Source organism: Tenrec ecaudatus, chromosome 16, assembly GCF_050624435.1.
Source record: "Tenrec ecaudatus isolate mTenEca1 chromosome 16, mTenEca1.hap1, whole genome shotgun sequence".
In the NCBI taxonomy this organism is placed as follows: domain Eukaryota; kingdom Metazoa; phylum Chordata; class Mammalia; order Afrosoricida; family Tenrecidae; genus Tenrec; species Tenrec ecaudatus.
Window position 1 is genome coordinate 55,391,792 of NC_134545.1, and position 17,204 is coordinate 55,408,995.

A 17,204-nucleotide genomic window follows, 5' to 3' on the forward strand; every position below is an offset into this window, starting at 1 on the left:
CTGAGCAGTGGTTACCTGTCCACAGTATTTACAAATGAGAGGCAAGTTGGTTTTGCCCAGGTGCTTATCTATCTTGGCAATTTTGGTGTTTCCGCGCCACACATTTTTCTCAGGATCTCAGCAAGTCTTGAAACACTTGTCTATTTATTATAGATGCTATTCTTTTTATGTCCACCTTGTGCTTCAAGGTGATAGGACAGAATCACTAGCATCTATGGGATACATATGACTCTTCCTTCTCTACAAGTCCTGGAATCTTATTTAGTCTATGGAACATATTTCTCCACATGTATGTAGATATGTAGGTAAGCATGCAGATATATACTCCTCTCTCTCTTGTCAACATCTCTATTCCAAGACAGATTTGCTGTGTGTATGTTCTTCTGACAGTCCACGGTACTTTCAATATTCTTCACCAAGATAATAATTCAAATCCATAAATTCTTCTTCAGTCTTCCTCATTCGCTGCCCAGTTTTAATCAGCTGATGCCACAATTGAAAATTCCATGGATTAGATCAGTTGCAACTTGGTCTTCAAAGTGGTGTCTTTGCTCTTCCACCCGTTTAAAAGGTCTTGGACAGCAGAGTCACTCAATGCATTCTATTTTATCACTTAATATTTTTATCCAGCTTGCAATCATTTATTGAGCACACACTATGTATATGGTTTCAGATGGTGCTATAAAGGAGTGCTTATGACAGACATTTCTAGTCTCATGAAAGTTATGGTATTTGGGGAAAAAACAACTAAGGCAAAATTAATTTTACAAATGAAAATGCAGAAGGTAAAAATATAGTTTAAGTTTGTGATTATGGTAATGGATCTAAAGAAAATACACCGGGTGAGGTGGAAGGAGATGGTTTCAGATAAATTGACGAGGGACCGTTTTTCTGAGCATGGATCCTGTGAGCTCCTTGGTGAAAGCTGCAGGCAGAGCAGATCGGCCCCGGGCAGCACTCAGGACGTGAGGTGATTGTAACTCTATGCCATTGACATGCAGGATAATGCAGGATCTTGTAAAAAAGTAAATTCCTGACTTAAGGGCATGGGCAAGGAAGAATTGCTTGAAAGTCAGTGAATATGTGCGTTTGTGTGTAATCAAACATCCTCCAATCAAGAGAAATTTTCTTAGATTTCTAAATTTTAAAATGCTTGCATTGATTTCTCTATTCCTAATGTTAAAATATATCTTGACATCTGGGTACTCTTCTTTGTTTACTCAAAATCATCCTTGGTCATCAGCTAAGCTTGTATGGTCACATTGAATTAGCTGGGCCAGTTTTCTGCTTCGGTTGAACATCGATCGGTCCATCCACTCAGGTTCCCTGAGTGTCTGACCTACTGACATTGCTATGGAATTTATTGGAATTTACAAAGGCCATGGAAGTCAGTGAGGATCTGTGGTTTAGAATTCACCCTGAATTTGGGGGGAAAATTATGAACATGACTATTATTTTCTGGTACCGCTTTCCCGTTTTTCCCTTGCCCCTCCTATTAGATGACTAAATAATTCTTTTCTGTTTAGTGCCAAACATTTATGAAGTCCCTTCCACTGTGTGTTATAGTTATAATAATACTACCTATCTCTCTGCCTAGGGATACTTAAAGAATAAATGAGATAAAGCCTCCCCAAAGCTTTAAGTTTCTTTTTTTTAAAAAGGACATAAAAATGTTATCATTTTCCACTCAATATGTATATGAATATAGATACCACACACATACATAAAACCCAAGGGCAGAAAAACCCAACTGCAGAAAAGCTGGATTATGTAAAGAAAACTAAGACATCAAGATTAGAGGAAGGCTTAGTAACAACCTTCAATTGCAGAGGACAAAACCTTGCTTCCTGAAAGTGAAGAGGGCTCAGAGCATTTGCTAATGAAGATCAATTGCAGCCTTCCTTAGTGATCACAGTCCAATGTCAAGAAGACCCGGCTCTTCACAAGGGAACCAAGAGGTCATATCATGATAAAAGAGAAAAGAAAAAAGGTGTCAAGGACTTCATCTTGCTTCCATCCAAGCAGATGCTTATGCAAGCAGCAATCAAGAGACTAAAAGACAAGTTGCTTTAGGTAAATCTGCTACACAAGAACTCTTTAAGTGTTGAAAAGTAAGGATGTCACTTTGAGGTCTAGAGTTCCCCAGACCCAAGTCATGGTATGTTCAATTGCCTCATACACACATGGAAGTTGGACAATGACTAGGAAAGACTGAAGAAAAGTCAATGCATTTGAATTGCGGTGCTGGTGAAGAATACTGAAAATACCATGGACTTCCAAACAACAAACCAATCTATCTTGGAAAAAGTATAGCCATAATACTCCTTAGGAGCAAGACTGATGAGACATAGTCTTATGGAATTTCATCACGTTATCAGGAGAGACCACTCGCTGAAGGACATCGTGCTTGGTAAAGTGGAGCGGCAGAGGGAAAAAAGGAAAACTCTAGACAAAGTGGGTTGGCACAATGGCTGCACCAATGGGTTCAAACAGAAGAATTGTGAGGATTATGTATGACCGGGCAATGTTGCTCTCTGTTGTTCATAGGGTTGCTATGAGTCGGAACGGAGCTGATGACCCCTAATGACTACAACCTATGGGTATATGCATAATAGATGATTACATGTCTATATACACACATATATGCATATGTACATTTGTATGTTTATCTATAAATAAACACAGAAAGTGGCTTCAAAACTATTTCTTGATTATTTGGGGTTTGTACTTTGATGGCATTTGTCATAATGATATTTACTCCACTCATTTATCATAATTAGATACTTTGGTTTCTGGGAATCACAGTGTTTAGTCAAATTATTACTCACACCAGGGGTGGGGGGCTCTTCTAGCTATTAAAAATTTGCTTTAAAATATTTGGGGTTTCAATTCACATATCATAGATGTTTTCCATGTTTAAATTTACAATTCAGTGTTTTATCACATTTTCATAAAATTGTGAAGCCATCCCTTCTTGGTTTCTAAAATCTTCTCATCATTTCCAAAAGAAACTATAAACCAGATAATAATCACTCCCCTTACAGGGACTCCTTGGTCCCTGTAAAACACAAACCCATTTCTTACATCTTTGGACTTACCTATCCTGGATGAAATCATAAAATGTGTGGACTTTTGTGTCTGAAGGCTTCCCCACTTAGTATAATATTTTCACAGTTCATTAATTTTTAATATGTCAGTATTTTCATACCTCATTTTGGTTTTAAAATATTTAATTACCTGGATACATCACATTTGGTTAAACATTTCACTAGTGGATGGATGTTTGCATTGTGTCCACCTTTGCCCATTATGACTAATGCTAATAAACATTAATGTGCAAGTTTTGCATTTAAGAATTTTTCATTTCTTTTTGGCATCTTACTCCGAATAGAATTGCTGGGTCATATAATGATGAATACCTTTTGAAGAACCTGTAACAAATGAACTGCTACACACACTGCTTTGCTTTCTTGTTGCAGACCCCGGAGGAGCTGGAGGACGTTTCTGACCTAGAAGAGGATTATGAAGTCCGAAGTCATGCCAGTGTTCAGACAGAAGGAAAGACTGACCGGGTATGTCACCTCCGAGGGGAAGAAACAGGTGCAACCCCTCTCCTGGTCAATCCAGACAGCCTTCCATATGGGTTGAGTTCCTGGATTTGGGCCAGTGTTCAGGAGCAAACAGAAAAGAGCTTCCCAATGGTTGGGAGCAGTAGTGAAGGGAATAATCTCTGTTACCTTGAGAGGTCTTTGTGAGACCATTTCAGGGCAAGTAGTGAATCATTGTACAATGCTTTTTATATTTATGGTCATCGTGGGGACATAAAATTGTAATGTGTGCATGTTTGTCTAGAGTGGAAAATAGAACCCGAGGAAGCATAAATATACTCTGAAATTCAAGAGTGAGAAACTATCATCTAAGGCACAATAGTCTTCTACTTTTTCTTTTTTCTTCAATGCCATTTTGTGATCATCCCCCCAGCACATACCTACATGCACGCTCAAGTTGAATGATGTTAGCAATTTCTGAATTACTCGTAGGAGGTGTATTTTATTTTACTCATCTTTAATGCATGAGAATGTCTGAGAATTGGCCCTTTTTGTCACCAGCTTCTTCTGATGATAAGCACTGGTTCTGAAATCCAGCAAGGGTCCACGGCTTCTTGGCCATTCGTTTCATTGACCCTTTACTTGCTATGGGGCTGGGGAAGAAATGTCTCTTCTCTCTACTCAGCAGACTCCTTTATAAATTACTGATATTAGTAGTACCTTCCATGTGAAGGTTAACGTGGAAATTAACTGAGTTAACTACATGAAGCACTTAGCAGAGTGCTTGGCTCATACTACATGCTTATAATTTTTAGCAAGTGGGTCTTGTGATTGTCATAGTATCAGCAGCAATAGTGAATAATTATCATCATCAAAATCATTAAGGTTTATATATCCATATATAGTTTAAACAATTTTGGGGTGTTGCTTAAACTTTGTGGGGTTTTTAAGGTTGAATTTTATACACATTACACCCCTGTATTTCAGCAAATACCTGTTAGATAAGCACCATGTAATATTGCATGTGAGTTAGTATTGGTGGTGTTTTTGGTTATTCCACTTTCTTGAATTTCCATTTATTGATGATAATTTGCGTCAAATGCCAGCCCTTGTTTTAATAGTTTCCTATTTTTCCATGGGTAAGGAAGGATTCCTACCCCAGTGGGATGGCTAGCCATCTAACACCCAGCAGTGACAGAGGAGAACAGCAGAAGCATATTCATCATGCACTCGAGTATGGAGGGACAGAATCCCACCCAGCATGCAGGACAATGAGGAGGTTACACTTAGGAACCGGGATTGTCTAAGGGTTAGGAAGTAGACTTTGTAGTATAGACCGGTTTGGGATGTCCTTGGTTCTCAATAGAAAGATGTGATTCCTGTGGATTAAAAGTCAACTGAAACCTTTCTCTCGGGGATAAGCAGGGATTCGACCTGCTCGGTCTGATAAAGAAGACACATTATCTTTTGGAGGAGATTTTAGCCTGGGCATGGAGTGGAGAGGGAGACTTGTGGTTTGACTGTTCCACACCCTCCTGATTTTACCAGATGCCATGGCCATATATTAGACCTTATTTTAAGTCATAGTTTAGTTTTCAAGTTCATGTTGGGGACTGTTTGGAGTCACAAAGCATCTGCAGTTCGTTGCTTTCAAATCTAATAAAAATCATTGGTAAGAGAACAAATGACTACAAAATTGGAAATTAATTTTTAGGAGGGAACTCTGTCATGATTATATTTAAGTGAGTAAATAGCTTACTTAAGTTCCTGCTGAGTTACTGGAGAAGGGGCATGCATCAAGGTTCAATGATAACTGATAGGAGAAAATGTTATTAAAACTAAAATAACTTTTTAGGATGCCAGTTTTATAATAAATATATGGGTTCGCATTCTGACTTATCATTTTTAGGCTGTGAAACATTACTTAAAACCTTCAGAGCTTAGAAAAGAATAAAATAATATCACACCTATTATCAGCCTTGTGGGTATATATTAAAATAATAAGAGCATGCATATTTGGGTGTTTTATAAAATTTTGAATTACATTCCAGGAAGTTAAATGCCTTAATACTATCACTTTTATTTGCATGTTCATTCTTGCATTGGATTACTGGCCAGCAACGTGACCATTTGTCCATTTTAAGTTATGGAGTTGATGACCTAGATTGTCCTGGATCTGAAGAATTCTTATAGAAACTAGTGATTTTACTTTGTAGAAATGATCACCAAACTTATCTGTGTTCTAGATTTCTATTTTATTTTGAACAGTCTCTGAAGTTCTGCTTGCACAGTGGAATGTGAATTGTGCTGTTACCCATTAGATCACAGCTCAAATCTACCAGCCACTCCTCAGGAGAAAGATAAGCCTCTCTAACCCCAAAGAAATGTAGAACTTCAGAAATCTGAAAGGGCAGCCCAAAATCTAAATGAATAAAACTCATACCATCTATTTAGCCTTAGGGACCTACATGATTTGACACTGAGGTATCCTTTCCCCCTCTACTTCCACTTTCTCCTGTATTTACACGACTTTAGACACTGAAATCTCTCTGCCCCTGAAAGCTCCTCCAGGTGCTCGATCTGGGTCCTGAGATGTGCTCTTTCTTCTGCTTAGAATGTGATTCTCTCACACTCCTTGTGTTAGGCAGGGTCTCTAGAGAAATAAAACCAAGACATTTATGATTATATATACATACATGATATATACATACATGATATACATATATGATATGATTATATATACATACATATAATCATATCATATATATGATAGGTTTATACAGTGAGGAGGAATATAACAGCTAATTAGTCCACACAGCTCACAGTGCTACAAGGCCCCTTACCTCTTCCAGAATAATTACTCAAAAATTGTTGTTGACTGAGTCAAGATAACTTTTGTCTTCAGATCATGTGAAAGCAATGATGACGATGGAGACATTAGTACTATTGGAATTTATAACACATCAAAGGCCTAGTCTATCTTTCACAAAATAATCTATTGATTTACTCTTAGGTTGTGCTTGTTCTTTGAGATTATCTCTTTCTTTTAACATGTGCTTGGCCATAGAAATAATTTAATCAAAACTTACTACTCTTTAATTTCTGCTTTTGAACTTCCTCGAAGCTGCAATGTGGAAATCTGAGTTGGAAGCTACTCAGTCATTCTAAAATATACCACTCAGATCAATTCTTGACCAACACTATGTTTCTCTATCCCTTGGAAGGACAAATAATATATGGACTTTATACAGTTCCTCATGTGGTTTTAAAAGATCAAATTGTCCTCAGTTAAAGCATGAGTATGTTAATTGATTTCTTGCCAATTGATGTGAACGGTCTGCTACTATAGGCATTAACTTCAACATTTCTCATTCCATTTTTAAATAAGTCATCCATTTTTATACTTCTGATTTGTTTGAGATACAGTCACCATCAACTTTTCATAAATACATTATATCCTAACATCAAAAGACTTCATCAAAAATGTTAAGAAAAAAAAAAAGAAGAGAGAGAGAGAGAACCCACCTATGGGGGGAAAGTTTTTTGACATTGATATATTGAATTAAGGGATAAACTCAGAAAACTTAAAGGAAATCATAAACTATATCGCTTTGACAAGAAAACATAAATAGACAAGTCATCAATGATAGCTTCCAGGTAGCCTATAAGCATATGAAGAAATACTCTCCATCACCAGTGATAGGAGAAATACAAATTAAACTGTGATGAGGTACCATCTCACGCTAGAATGATAGAAAAATTTAAAAAAAATACTGGAGTGGATGAGAAGACATTGGAACCCTCAGTCACTGCTTGTGAGACATTCTAACTGCACAATCTCTATGAAACATATTCCTCAAACAAATGGGAATATTAATATCATATAACCCAGCAACCTCTGGACTTCATACATTCCCTAAAGAAATAAGGAGAAAAACACTCGCAGATATATGACAGCCATGCTTACTGAAGCAGTATTCACGTAGCAAGAATATGGAAATACCCTAAATGCCCATCAGTGGAGGAATGAATAAATATATTTTGGTACAAATATGTTAAAGGATACTGTGCATTCTTAAAGAATACTGTTAGATATCTTATGAAATGGACTGATTTGGCATATACGATACAGAGAGAATTGAATCAATCTCATAAAGAGACATACTATTTGATATTGCTATTATAAAAGAAAATGATTTTCACATCAAAAGAAATTGAGTTTGGTGATTATGGAAAAGTTGGAGTGAGCATTGAGGGAAAGAAAAAAGGGGATGGAAATTTTTCTTTAAAAAAAAAAGAAAGAGAGGTACATAGATTAAAACACATAGCTACATAAAGAAATGAGTTATATAATCTATGGAGAATTCATTGAACATTCAGACCAAGCTCAATGTGAAGTTTCTGGCCACTGAGCAAAATATATTTCCGATTTCCTCTTTGTTTCATGCTTTTACTGAGTAAACACCTTTCTGGTTCTTGAATTATGCAGATGCTGCTGTATCTCACAGGTACTAGTACCAATTTCAGGCACTGGTTAGTAATGGAGTGACAGTTATTTATTATCATTTTACTTTTTGCATTTCATTCCCAGATGCTTTGGCTCAATAGCATTCACTCTTACTGTTATCACCAGCAAATGCCACTGGGCATTGTAAAAGTCTGTAACTAACAAATAATGATTCGAGCCCAGGTCTTTGAATGTGAAATACTGAAAGACCAAAGGTGCATGCTTTCTGAAGTGGCAGGGGTGCAGTGATGGAAATGTTCATCTTTATGCACAAAGACACACTGGGCGCAAAGGGTGGTTTCCCAGGGATCAGGCGCCTCCCCATGACTCTGAAGTTTGAGTTTGCTCTAGGGTCGCAGAACAGTCTTCACACAGCTCATTGCTTATTCTTTCCTTGTTTTGAGCAAAGACAGGATAGAATCATTTTTCTTACCAGTTCAAATTTGAAAAATATGTGGACGTAGACTCTCATTAAGACAGTCAAAGTTTTAAACACACTGGTACGTCCTCAATATTTCTGAAAGATAACACTAGTTATATTCTAAATCATATTTTCTACTTGAACAAAGTAGTGCCTGTTATTGTTCAACACTTCGCGTTAACAGAACCTTTCTAAATTGGTGTCTTATTTGACAGTGCCCGAGAGTTCCACTGTTTATGAAAGTAAGATGATTGGTGTTGCTCCCGGGGGTCCAGTTAGGTTCACGCATGTGTTCAGAGTGTCTCCGCAATCAATGGGTGGCACAGGCCAATTCTCTCAGGAATATACAGGTCTAGGCTCAGTAGGTGCCTTTCGGCAAAGGACCAGCGAAACCATGGGTTTTAGAGAATCTGCTGGGTCAATTATCATTCAAGACAAAGAGGTCAGCTCCGAAGGTCATGGGGGCTATTTGGGGAGGATACCAAAGGGGTCACAGTACTACATTTTCTCAGAGGAAACATTTAGAGAAAACTGAGCACTTCACTGGAGAGGAAAAAAGCCCAGAAAACTGCGCAGAGGAATCTGTTTTTGTCCTCAAGTTAGACTATGCACCTATTTATTCTTTGAGGGTGGCAGGGAACGTTTTTGGGAAAATTTACCCCATCCTTCCTAAGGATTCATGCCCCTTCAGCTTCCCCTTTCTGAAGAGTATTTAAATCTGAAGAGCATTTAAAAGCAACGCTCTAGTCCTTTGTGGATGCCGAAGCCCATTTTGGAAATGGTGTAAACCAAATATATACACCATTTCGTCATAGAAGAATGAGAAATATGAAACACTGCCTTCAGAAGTGTATAGAGCTCCATAGAAGGTATCTCAAGAAATAATAGCATCACATTTTGATATTTTGTTTAATAATTGGTTGTGTGATTTTGTAGCAATCTTTTGACTTACTCTTATATTTATTATTTTCTTAATTTTACTAATTATGGAATTCAACAACAGAAACAAATCCAATCCACTGTCATCAATTCAGGCTCCCAATGTCCCTGTAGGCCACGTAAAACTGCCCATAGTGTTTCTGACACTTCCAATCTGCTCAGACATCGAGACTCAGGTTTTCACCCTGTGAAGTAGGAAATTAGGACTCAAATAATTTAAGTAACTTCACACATTTCAAGATGAAAATCCTTTTTATCCCCTTCTGGAGTCTCACACCCATTCGAGCACAGCACTTTTATAAACATGGCGAGTTTTATAATGCCTTAAGCTTGCGTCAGCCTCTGACAGCTAAATTGAGTTTTATAAAAGTTTGATATTGTAATTTCTCTACTCTAGAGATAAGTTGTGAAATGCAAGTCCATCAACAGCAGCCAGATTGGTTTACCCCTCACCTTCACTCTACAGCCTCCAATCGAAAATGGCAATAATGAAATCTGTTTGTTGACTAGCATTTGGAAACTATATATTTAAGCCTCACCCACTCACTGCCATTAAGTCTATGTCAACTCACAGTGAGTCTACAGACAGGGTTAGAACTGCTTCTGTGAGTTTCTGAGACTGTACCTCTTTATGGAAGTAAAAAAAAAAAAGGTTTTCTTGTGGGGAGTGGCTGGTGGTTTCAAACTGTGGACCTTGAGGCTCATAGGCCAATGCTTAACCACTAAGCCAGCAGAGCACCTTTATTGATGCCTAGACCTTCACATTTCTCCCTGTTTGGTCTTCTTGGTGAGATGAAGTAGAGAATGACTTAGGCAGAATTATCAGCCGGGGAAATTGTAGGTCGCTAAGCCTGGAATCCAGAACAGCCTAGGTAGTTATTCCTCAGGCTCTCATTTCATTGGACTCTGTGATATTACAGGGAGCACTTTAATTTCTAGAAGTCTTTCCTGTCTGTTGTCTGCAATTTGAACAACAATAAAATTCAGACTTGGAAATTGGTTCAAGGCCAATAGGATAGCAGCTGAGTGTTTCTCAAGACAGTTTTGAGGGCAAGAGAGGTTTGAGAAAGACTCTTTATGGAAAAGATCAAGAGAGAGTTTTGCGAATGGACCGGGTGAGTAAATGACCGGCCTTTGCTAGCACTTCTGTGCATTCTTAACAGTGCAGGTGGTAAGTCACATCAATGTTATTTCAAATCGTGGTCCTAATCATTCCTTTTCATATGACCTTAGTCAAGTTTTTTCATATTTCTAACTTTTACTTTCCTCTTCTGAAATTCGTGGTGATAATAATAGTAATAATATCAATTTTATAGTTATTGGAAAATTAAATTAAATATATGAAGCATTTGTTTGCTTCCTGAAACAGCGTAAATGCTTAATAAATTGAGATTGAAGAAAAAAGGGTTACATGATAAGTATAAATGTGTGTGCTAGTGTTACACATTGTCTTCCTTTTGGGTAGCTCAAGGAACTTTATTAGTATGTCTCGCTCACTAAATAGATATAATTATATATACCGACTACTTTGTTTCCTGGTGCTAAAAGTTCTTTACACTCTACTGGCCAAAGTCCTTCTACACTGACTTTCTTCAAGAGCATCAGTCATCAAGAGAGGCTTTAAGATGCTAAAAAGAATTAGGCATTACTTTTATTTATAAAAATGTGGACACTTTTCTGTAAATCTAAACCTAAACCAAGTCTACTAGAGTCAAATCAGTTCTCCCTTATTTTGAACCGTTAGGCCAGACTCGACCTACTCCAGAGGGTTTCTGCCATAGATCTTTATGGCAGCCAACTGCCTCATCTTTCTGACAATGGTTGGTTGCTTCTAACAACTGACCTATCAGTTAGCAGTCTAATAGGGGACCCACTGCAACAGTACCTGAATTTCTATAAATCAATGTTCACATAAATTGCATAGAACTAAAATAGATCATGAAAAGCAATTCTTGATAATGGAATAAAACTGAAATCTCAACCCAATACTAGGACTTAACTCTACCGTCTTCCCCAGCTCCAACATTTATTGAATGCTAGCCCCTAAGTTCGGATTTTTCTCTATTTTGAAACTTTAATAGTAACTTTGTGGTCCATTAGTTCCTATTCCTCCCAAGGTTTCTGGCCAACTTCATAAAGTTGTATGGAGTTTAATTTTCTCAGGTTTTTGTGTTATATGCTTTTAATAAACAAGAGCTGGGTTTTTCATCCAGATGTATATAAGACACATCTTAAAAACAGCTTTGCAAATAGCCATTTATGTCCCGCTTCTTGCTCGACCCCATCTAGGCAGGACTTCTGTTGCAGTGACTCTTCCTCTGTTTGCCCAGCTAGAAACCAACAGGAACTAAAAACTAAATCTGTCTCAGCAAATTTAAACTTTCATACCATCTAGTAGGGAAGCCATTTAACAATATCAGGTCAGTTTTTTCACGTGAAAGGGTCTGAGGCTGTGGTCTCTAATTGCTGAGGCTCAATTACTAGTATAAACCATTACATTTTAATAAATCAAAATACTATAAAGGTTTTTGTAAAATAAAGTTTGTTGTAGTCTTTCTTTATTTCACCTGAGAAGGTTATTCTGATATTTGAAGATAACATTATATATATATATACACATATATATTTAATCATTTATTGGGGGCTTGTACCATCCTTATCACAATCCTGACATACATCCATTGTGTCAAGCACATATGTACATTTGTTGCCATCATCATTCTCAAAATATTTGCCTTCCACTTGTGCCCTTAATGTCGACTGCTCATTTTACCCCTTCACCCCTTCCCTCATGAACCCTTCATAATTCATCAATTATTATTATTTTGTCATATGTTACACTGTCTGATGTCTCCCCCGCCCTCTTCTCTGCTGTTCATCCCCGGGGAGGAGGATCTACGTAGATTCTTGTAGTCAGTTCCCCCTTTCTACCCCACATTCCCTCTGCCCTTCAGGTATCGCCACTCTCATCACTGGTCCCAAAGGAGTCATCTGTCTTGGATTGCCTGTGTTTCCAGCTGTTACCTGTACCAATGTACATCCTCTGGCACAGCCATGTTAGATGACTATAGTGTTATCATATTCTTAATATTATACTCACTTACGAGCATTATATTCATTCACCAAGCTGTGGATAAAAAAACAAGAGTTTGTACACCTGTTCCACCTTAAAGAAAATTACTTAAGAAAATTCTTTAAGGTCCCTGAATCTATGTAAGCTCTATAAATAGAAATAAATTAGGACTGAAATAAGAACTGTTGCCTAGGTGATCAGAATTACTGGACACAACCTCAAAATGTCAACAGCAGGAAATGAATTAGAGCATATCAAATCTGAAAATACTGGACATGATTCCTGGTGTTAAAAAAAATCCATATGAACCTTACCTTCATACTGACGATAGAGATAAGCATGCTAATGCTTGTTTATTTATATGTAGCTAGCTTAATATTCACCATGCTGTGGATGGAAAAAGAAAAGGCCATAGTGGATGATTTAACTTCAATAATTAGTAACATTTTAATACGTCTATTTATTATCAAAGGATCCCCAGTGGTGCAGTGGTTAATGACGCTGAACTACTAACCAAGAGGTCAGTGGTTTGAACCCAGCAACCTCAAACCCAGCAGGAGAATGGTGTGATGGCGCTTCTATAAAGATTCTATAAAGCCTGGGAAGCTATGGGGAGCAGTTCTTCCCTGTCCTATAGAGTCACTGTGACGGTAATGGCTTGGTTTTGATATTTATTACCAGAATACGTGGTTAGCGACTTAAGTTTATACTGAATATGCATGTAGACTGTAAGGAAACATGACCTCATTACCTTTTCGTGATATCATTCGCCTTGAGCTCCTATGAAAAGTAGAACTTGGGTGAACCACGAGAAAATTCAGCGCCAAAGCAGGAAGTGTGTAAGTCCTTTTTTAGTTTCTCTCACTTTAATTGTATATTTGGCAAAATTTCCACTTTCCAACATTTATAGGTGTTTATTCTAGTTATCTTTATGGATTCTTATTTATCTTTATATGTTTCTTAAACATTAGTTTATATTACAGTTCTAATCTAAGCACTGTACACCTTCATTCTTTTCCAAATTTTGTGAGCATTTTCATGTAGTAATCCATAGGACATTAATTTAGCCATGTATTGTCTCCTTGAGCAATGGTGTATATATATTTTTTTCTTTTCTTAGATAAGTCACATACACTTCTAGAATTTTCCAAATATCTAAACACAAACATATTATCTTCTCATAGAAATCTACCCATATTCCTATATTCCTTATGGTACATTCAGTTGAAAAATGCTGAATCTATGATACACTATGCAATTATGTTCTTTTACTATATTCTGGTTAAATGATCAGTAGAACCATATCATTAATACCTTATGAAGGTACAATTTTGCTAAAGATCATCCACGGGTTGAAACAGTACAATGATAGGAAACTACCAGAGTATCATGCTAGATTCAGAAGAGGAAGTGGAACAAAGGGTATTACTGATGATATCAGATGGATCTTGACTGAAAGCAGAGAATATAAGGAATGTGTTTAATTGTGTTTTATTGACTATGACAAGGCACTCAACTGTGTGGATAACCTTAGGAAGAATGATAATTCTGACACACTTCACTGTGTTCCTGTGGAACTTGTACATGGATCAACAGACCGTTCTAGAAACAGAAAAGGTATGTGTCAGGGTTGTATCCATGGTCTCACCATACTTATTCAATCGGTTGCTGAGCAAATAATCCACAAACACAGCTCATATGAAAAGAGTGCAACTTTGGGATTAGAAGAATGCTCATGGACAATATGCCACACGAAGGAGGCGCAACCTCAGCTGCTGACATCCAGAGGATTTAAGGCAATTACTGAGAAAAATCCAGTCCTGCCCTCAGTATGGATGACCTTTCAATGTGAAAGCACAAAAATCCATACAAACAGACCAAAAGACAGCATCGCAAATGGAGAACATTGGATGTTGTCAAGGATTTCGAGCCACGTGGATGCACAATCAAGGCTCACAGAAAAAGCAGTCCAGAAATCAAATGATATATTATACCAGGAAAAAATACAGCTCCGTGAGGATTGTGGTGTGCTGACCCAATCCGGGTAGGTCCAACTGTGTCCTTTGCATGTGAAAACCAGTCCCTATTGAATAAGAAAGGCTGACATATTTGAATTGTGATGTTGAAGAAGAATACTGGATGTACCCTGCTCTGCCAGAAGAACAGCAAATTTATCTTGGAAGAAGTAGAGCCAAAATTCTCCTGAAAAGCAAAATTGTCATATGAACAAGTTATCATAATGAACCAATCCCTGGAAATGGCTATCTTCCTTTGTGAAGCAGAGACTTAGCCAAAGGGGGGAAGAATCGCAATGAGATGTACGGGAGCAGGGGCTGCAGCAGTCAGTTCCAACAGAAGAACCATTGAGTACTGTGCACGGCCTGGCAGTGGCTCTTCTGTTTTACTTAGGGATGCTGCGAGTCATAAGAGACTCATTGGCACCTGAGAAGAGCACAACAAATGTGATATTTACACGTGAGTGATCTGCTAGCTAGTGAGCCTACACGTCTACTACCTAGCTTTAATAATATTTTACATATATTATTTCAGGGACAGCAAAAGATAACTGAGGAGGAAATATCTTTGGAGGTGAGAGTTAGTGAGAAAGGAGAAATAAGAGAAGATAGAGGCTAAAAAGGCATCCCATTAAAATATTGCTTATAAATCCGGCAAGCCCGGAACATGTACATTGGTACAGATAAGGGCTCTGGACACATGGAATCCAGGACAGATAAACCCCTCAGGAACAGTAAAGGGAGTAGCGATACCCTGAGGGCTAATGGGGTGGTGGGGGGAGAGGAGAACAAAAGGGGAACTGTGTAAAATGAATGACATATTGCACACACCCAGCCCCCAGGGGAATGAACAGAAATGTGGGTGAAGGGATAAAGCAGATGGTATAAGATATGAAAATAATTCTAATATATCAGGGAGCCACAAGAGTGGGAGGGCTAGGGAGAGAGGGAAAAGACATGCTGATACCAAGGGCTCAAGCAGAAAGAAAATGTTTTGAAAGTGAGGATGGCAACATATGTACAAATGCATTTGATTCAATTGATGTATAGATTGTTTTAAGAGCTGTAAGAGATCACAATAAAATTATTTTAATATATATCTACAATTGTTGGACATATTTTTAAAATATTGCTCACAAACTACAATTTTATACACAATTTGACTTTGAAAACTATTGGAAGTTTTGAGTCAAGGAATAATATACCTTCCCTTATATTTTTTGAGAGCAGTCTGAATAGTGGTATGGGAGGAAGCTGGAAGTTAGAGAATCATTTCAGTAATCTGGGTGAGGAATGATGGGAACTAAAAGGAGGATTTTAGAATTGGTGGGATTGAAAGTTATTGATTGTGAAAACACACATCATGATAAATGACTTAAGTGAACTTATTGCAGGACAGAGGTGGATATGAGAAAGAGAAGCCAGGATAACTCAAGGTTCTGGCTTGAGAACTGGACAGCTGAAGATGCTATGTACTGATACAGGGGACGGTGAATTAAAAGTGCTGGAGAAATTTCAAAATTTCTTTGTGGGTATAACAAACCTCAAAAGTTAGCCAAAAAAATGGAGACTTCCAGTAGGAAGATTTTTAATTTATAAACTGACTGTACATCATTTAATATGCATAACTTTTTATTGTTTATTTTTTATTAAAAGATCATTTATTGGGGCATTTACAACTCTTATAACAATGCATGCATCAATTGTGTAAAGCATATTTGTACGTATATTGCCATCATTACATTCTTTTTTCACTGTTGGATACTTTTGTTGGGGACTCTTACATCTCTTATCACAATCCATACATTCATGCAGTGTGTCAAGCACATTTGTTGCCATCATCATTTTTCAAAGTATTCTCTTCCCACTTGAGCCCCTGATATCAGCTCCTCACTTCTTCTCCCTCCTTCCCTCTCTCACAAACTCTTGATAATTTATAGATTATTATTTTCATATCTTACATTGTGCTCTGCCACCCCTCACTCCCTTTTCCATTGTTTGTTCCCCTGGGAGGGGGCTAAATGTGGATCCTAGTGATCAATTCCTCCTTTCTCCCCCACCCTCCCCTAATCATTCTGGTCTCTCTACTCTCCTTGTTGGCCCTGAGGGTTTATCTATCCTGGATTCCCTGTGTTGTGGGCACTTATCTGTAGCAGTGTGCATGTTCTGGTCTAATCTGATTTGTAAGGTAGAATTGAGGTCATGATAGTGGGGGGAGGGAAGCACCAAAGAGCTAGAGGAAAGCTGTGTGTTTCATTGGTGCTATACTGCAACCCTGACTGGCGCATCTCTCCCCAGAGACCCCCTCTTTGAGGTGATGTCCAATTGTCTACAGATGGACATTCGGTCTCCACTCCATGCCGCCCCCACCACCATTCACACCGGGTATGATTTTGTTCTGGGTCTTAGATGCCTGATACCTGATCCCATCGACATCACATGATCACACAGGCTGTTGTGCTTCTTCCATGTGGGCTTTGTTGCTTCTCAGCTAGATGGCCACTTATTTGTCTTCAAGTCTTTAAGACCCAAGATGCTATCTGTTTTGATAGGTGGGCACAATCAGCTTTTTTCACCACATTTGCTTATGCACCCATTTTGTCTTCCGTGATCGTGTTGGGAAGGTGAGTATCACAGAATGCCAGATAATTGTTATAGTGTGTTCTTGTGTTGAGGGAGTACTTGAGTTGAGGGCCAAAGT

General features: G+C 38.0%; 1 protein-coding gene across 1 annotated transcript in view; it reads left to right on the plus strand.

Moving 5' to 3' along the window:
* CTNNA3 (catenin alpha 3) overlaps positions 1-17,204 on the plus strand; it is a 1,794,797-nt gene that overhangs the window by 1,582,607 nt on the left and 194,986 nt on the right. Inside the window, exon 13 of the mRNA XM_075534447.1 lies at positions 3,480-3,572. Coding sequence (XP_075390562.1) covers positions 3,480-3,572 — 93 coding nt within the window. The remainder of the gene's footprint in view (positions 1-3,479; positions 3,573-17,204) is intronic.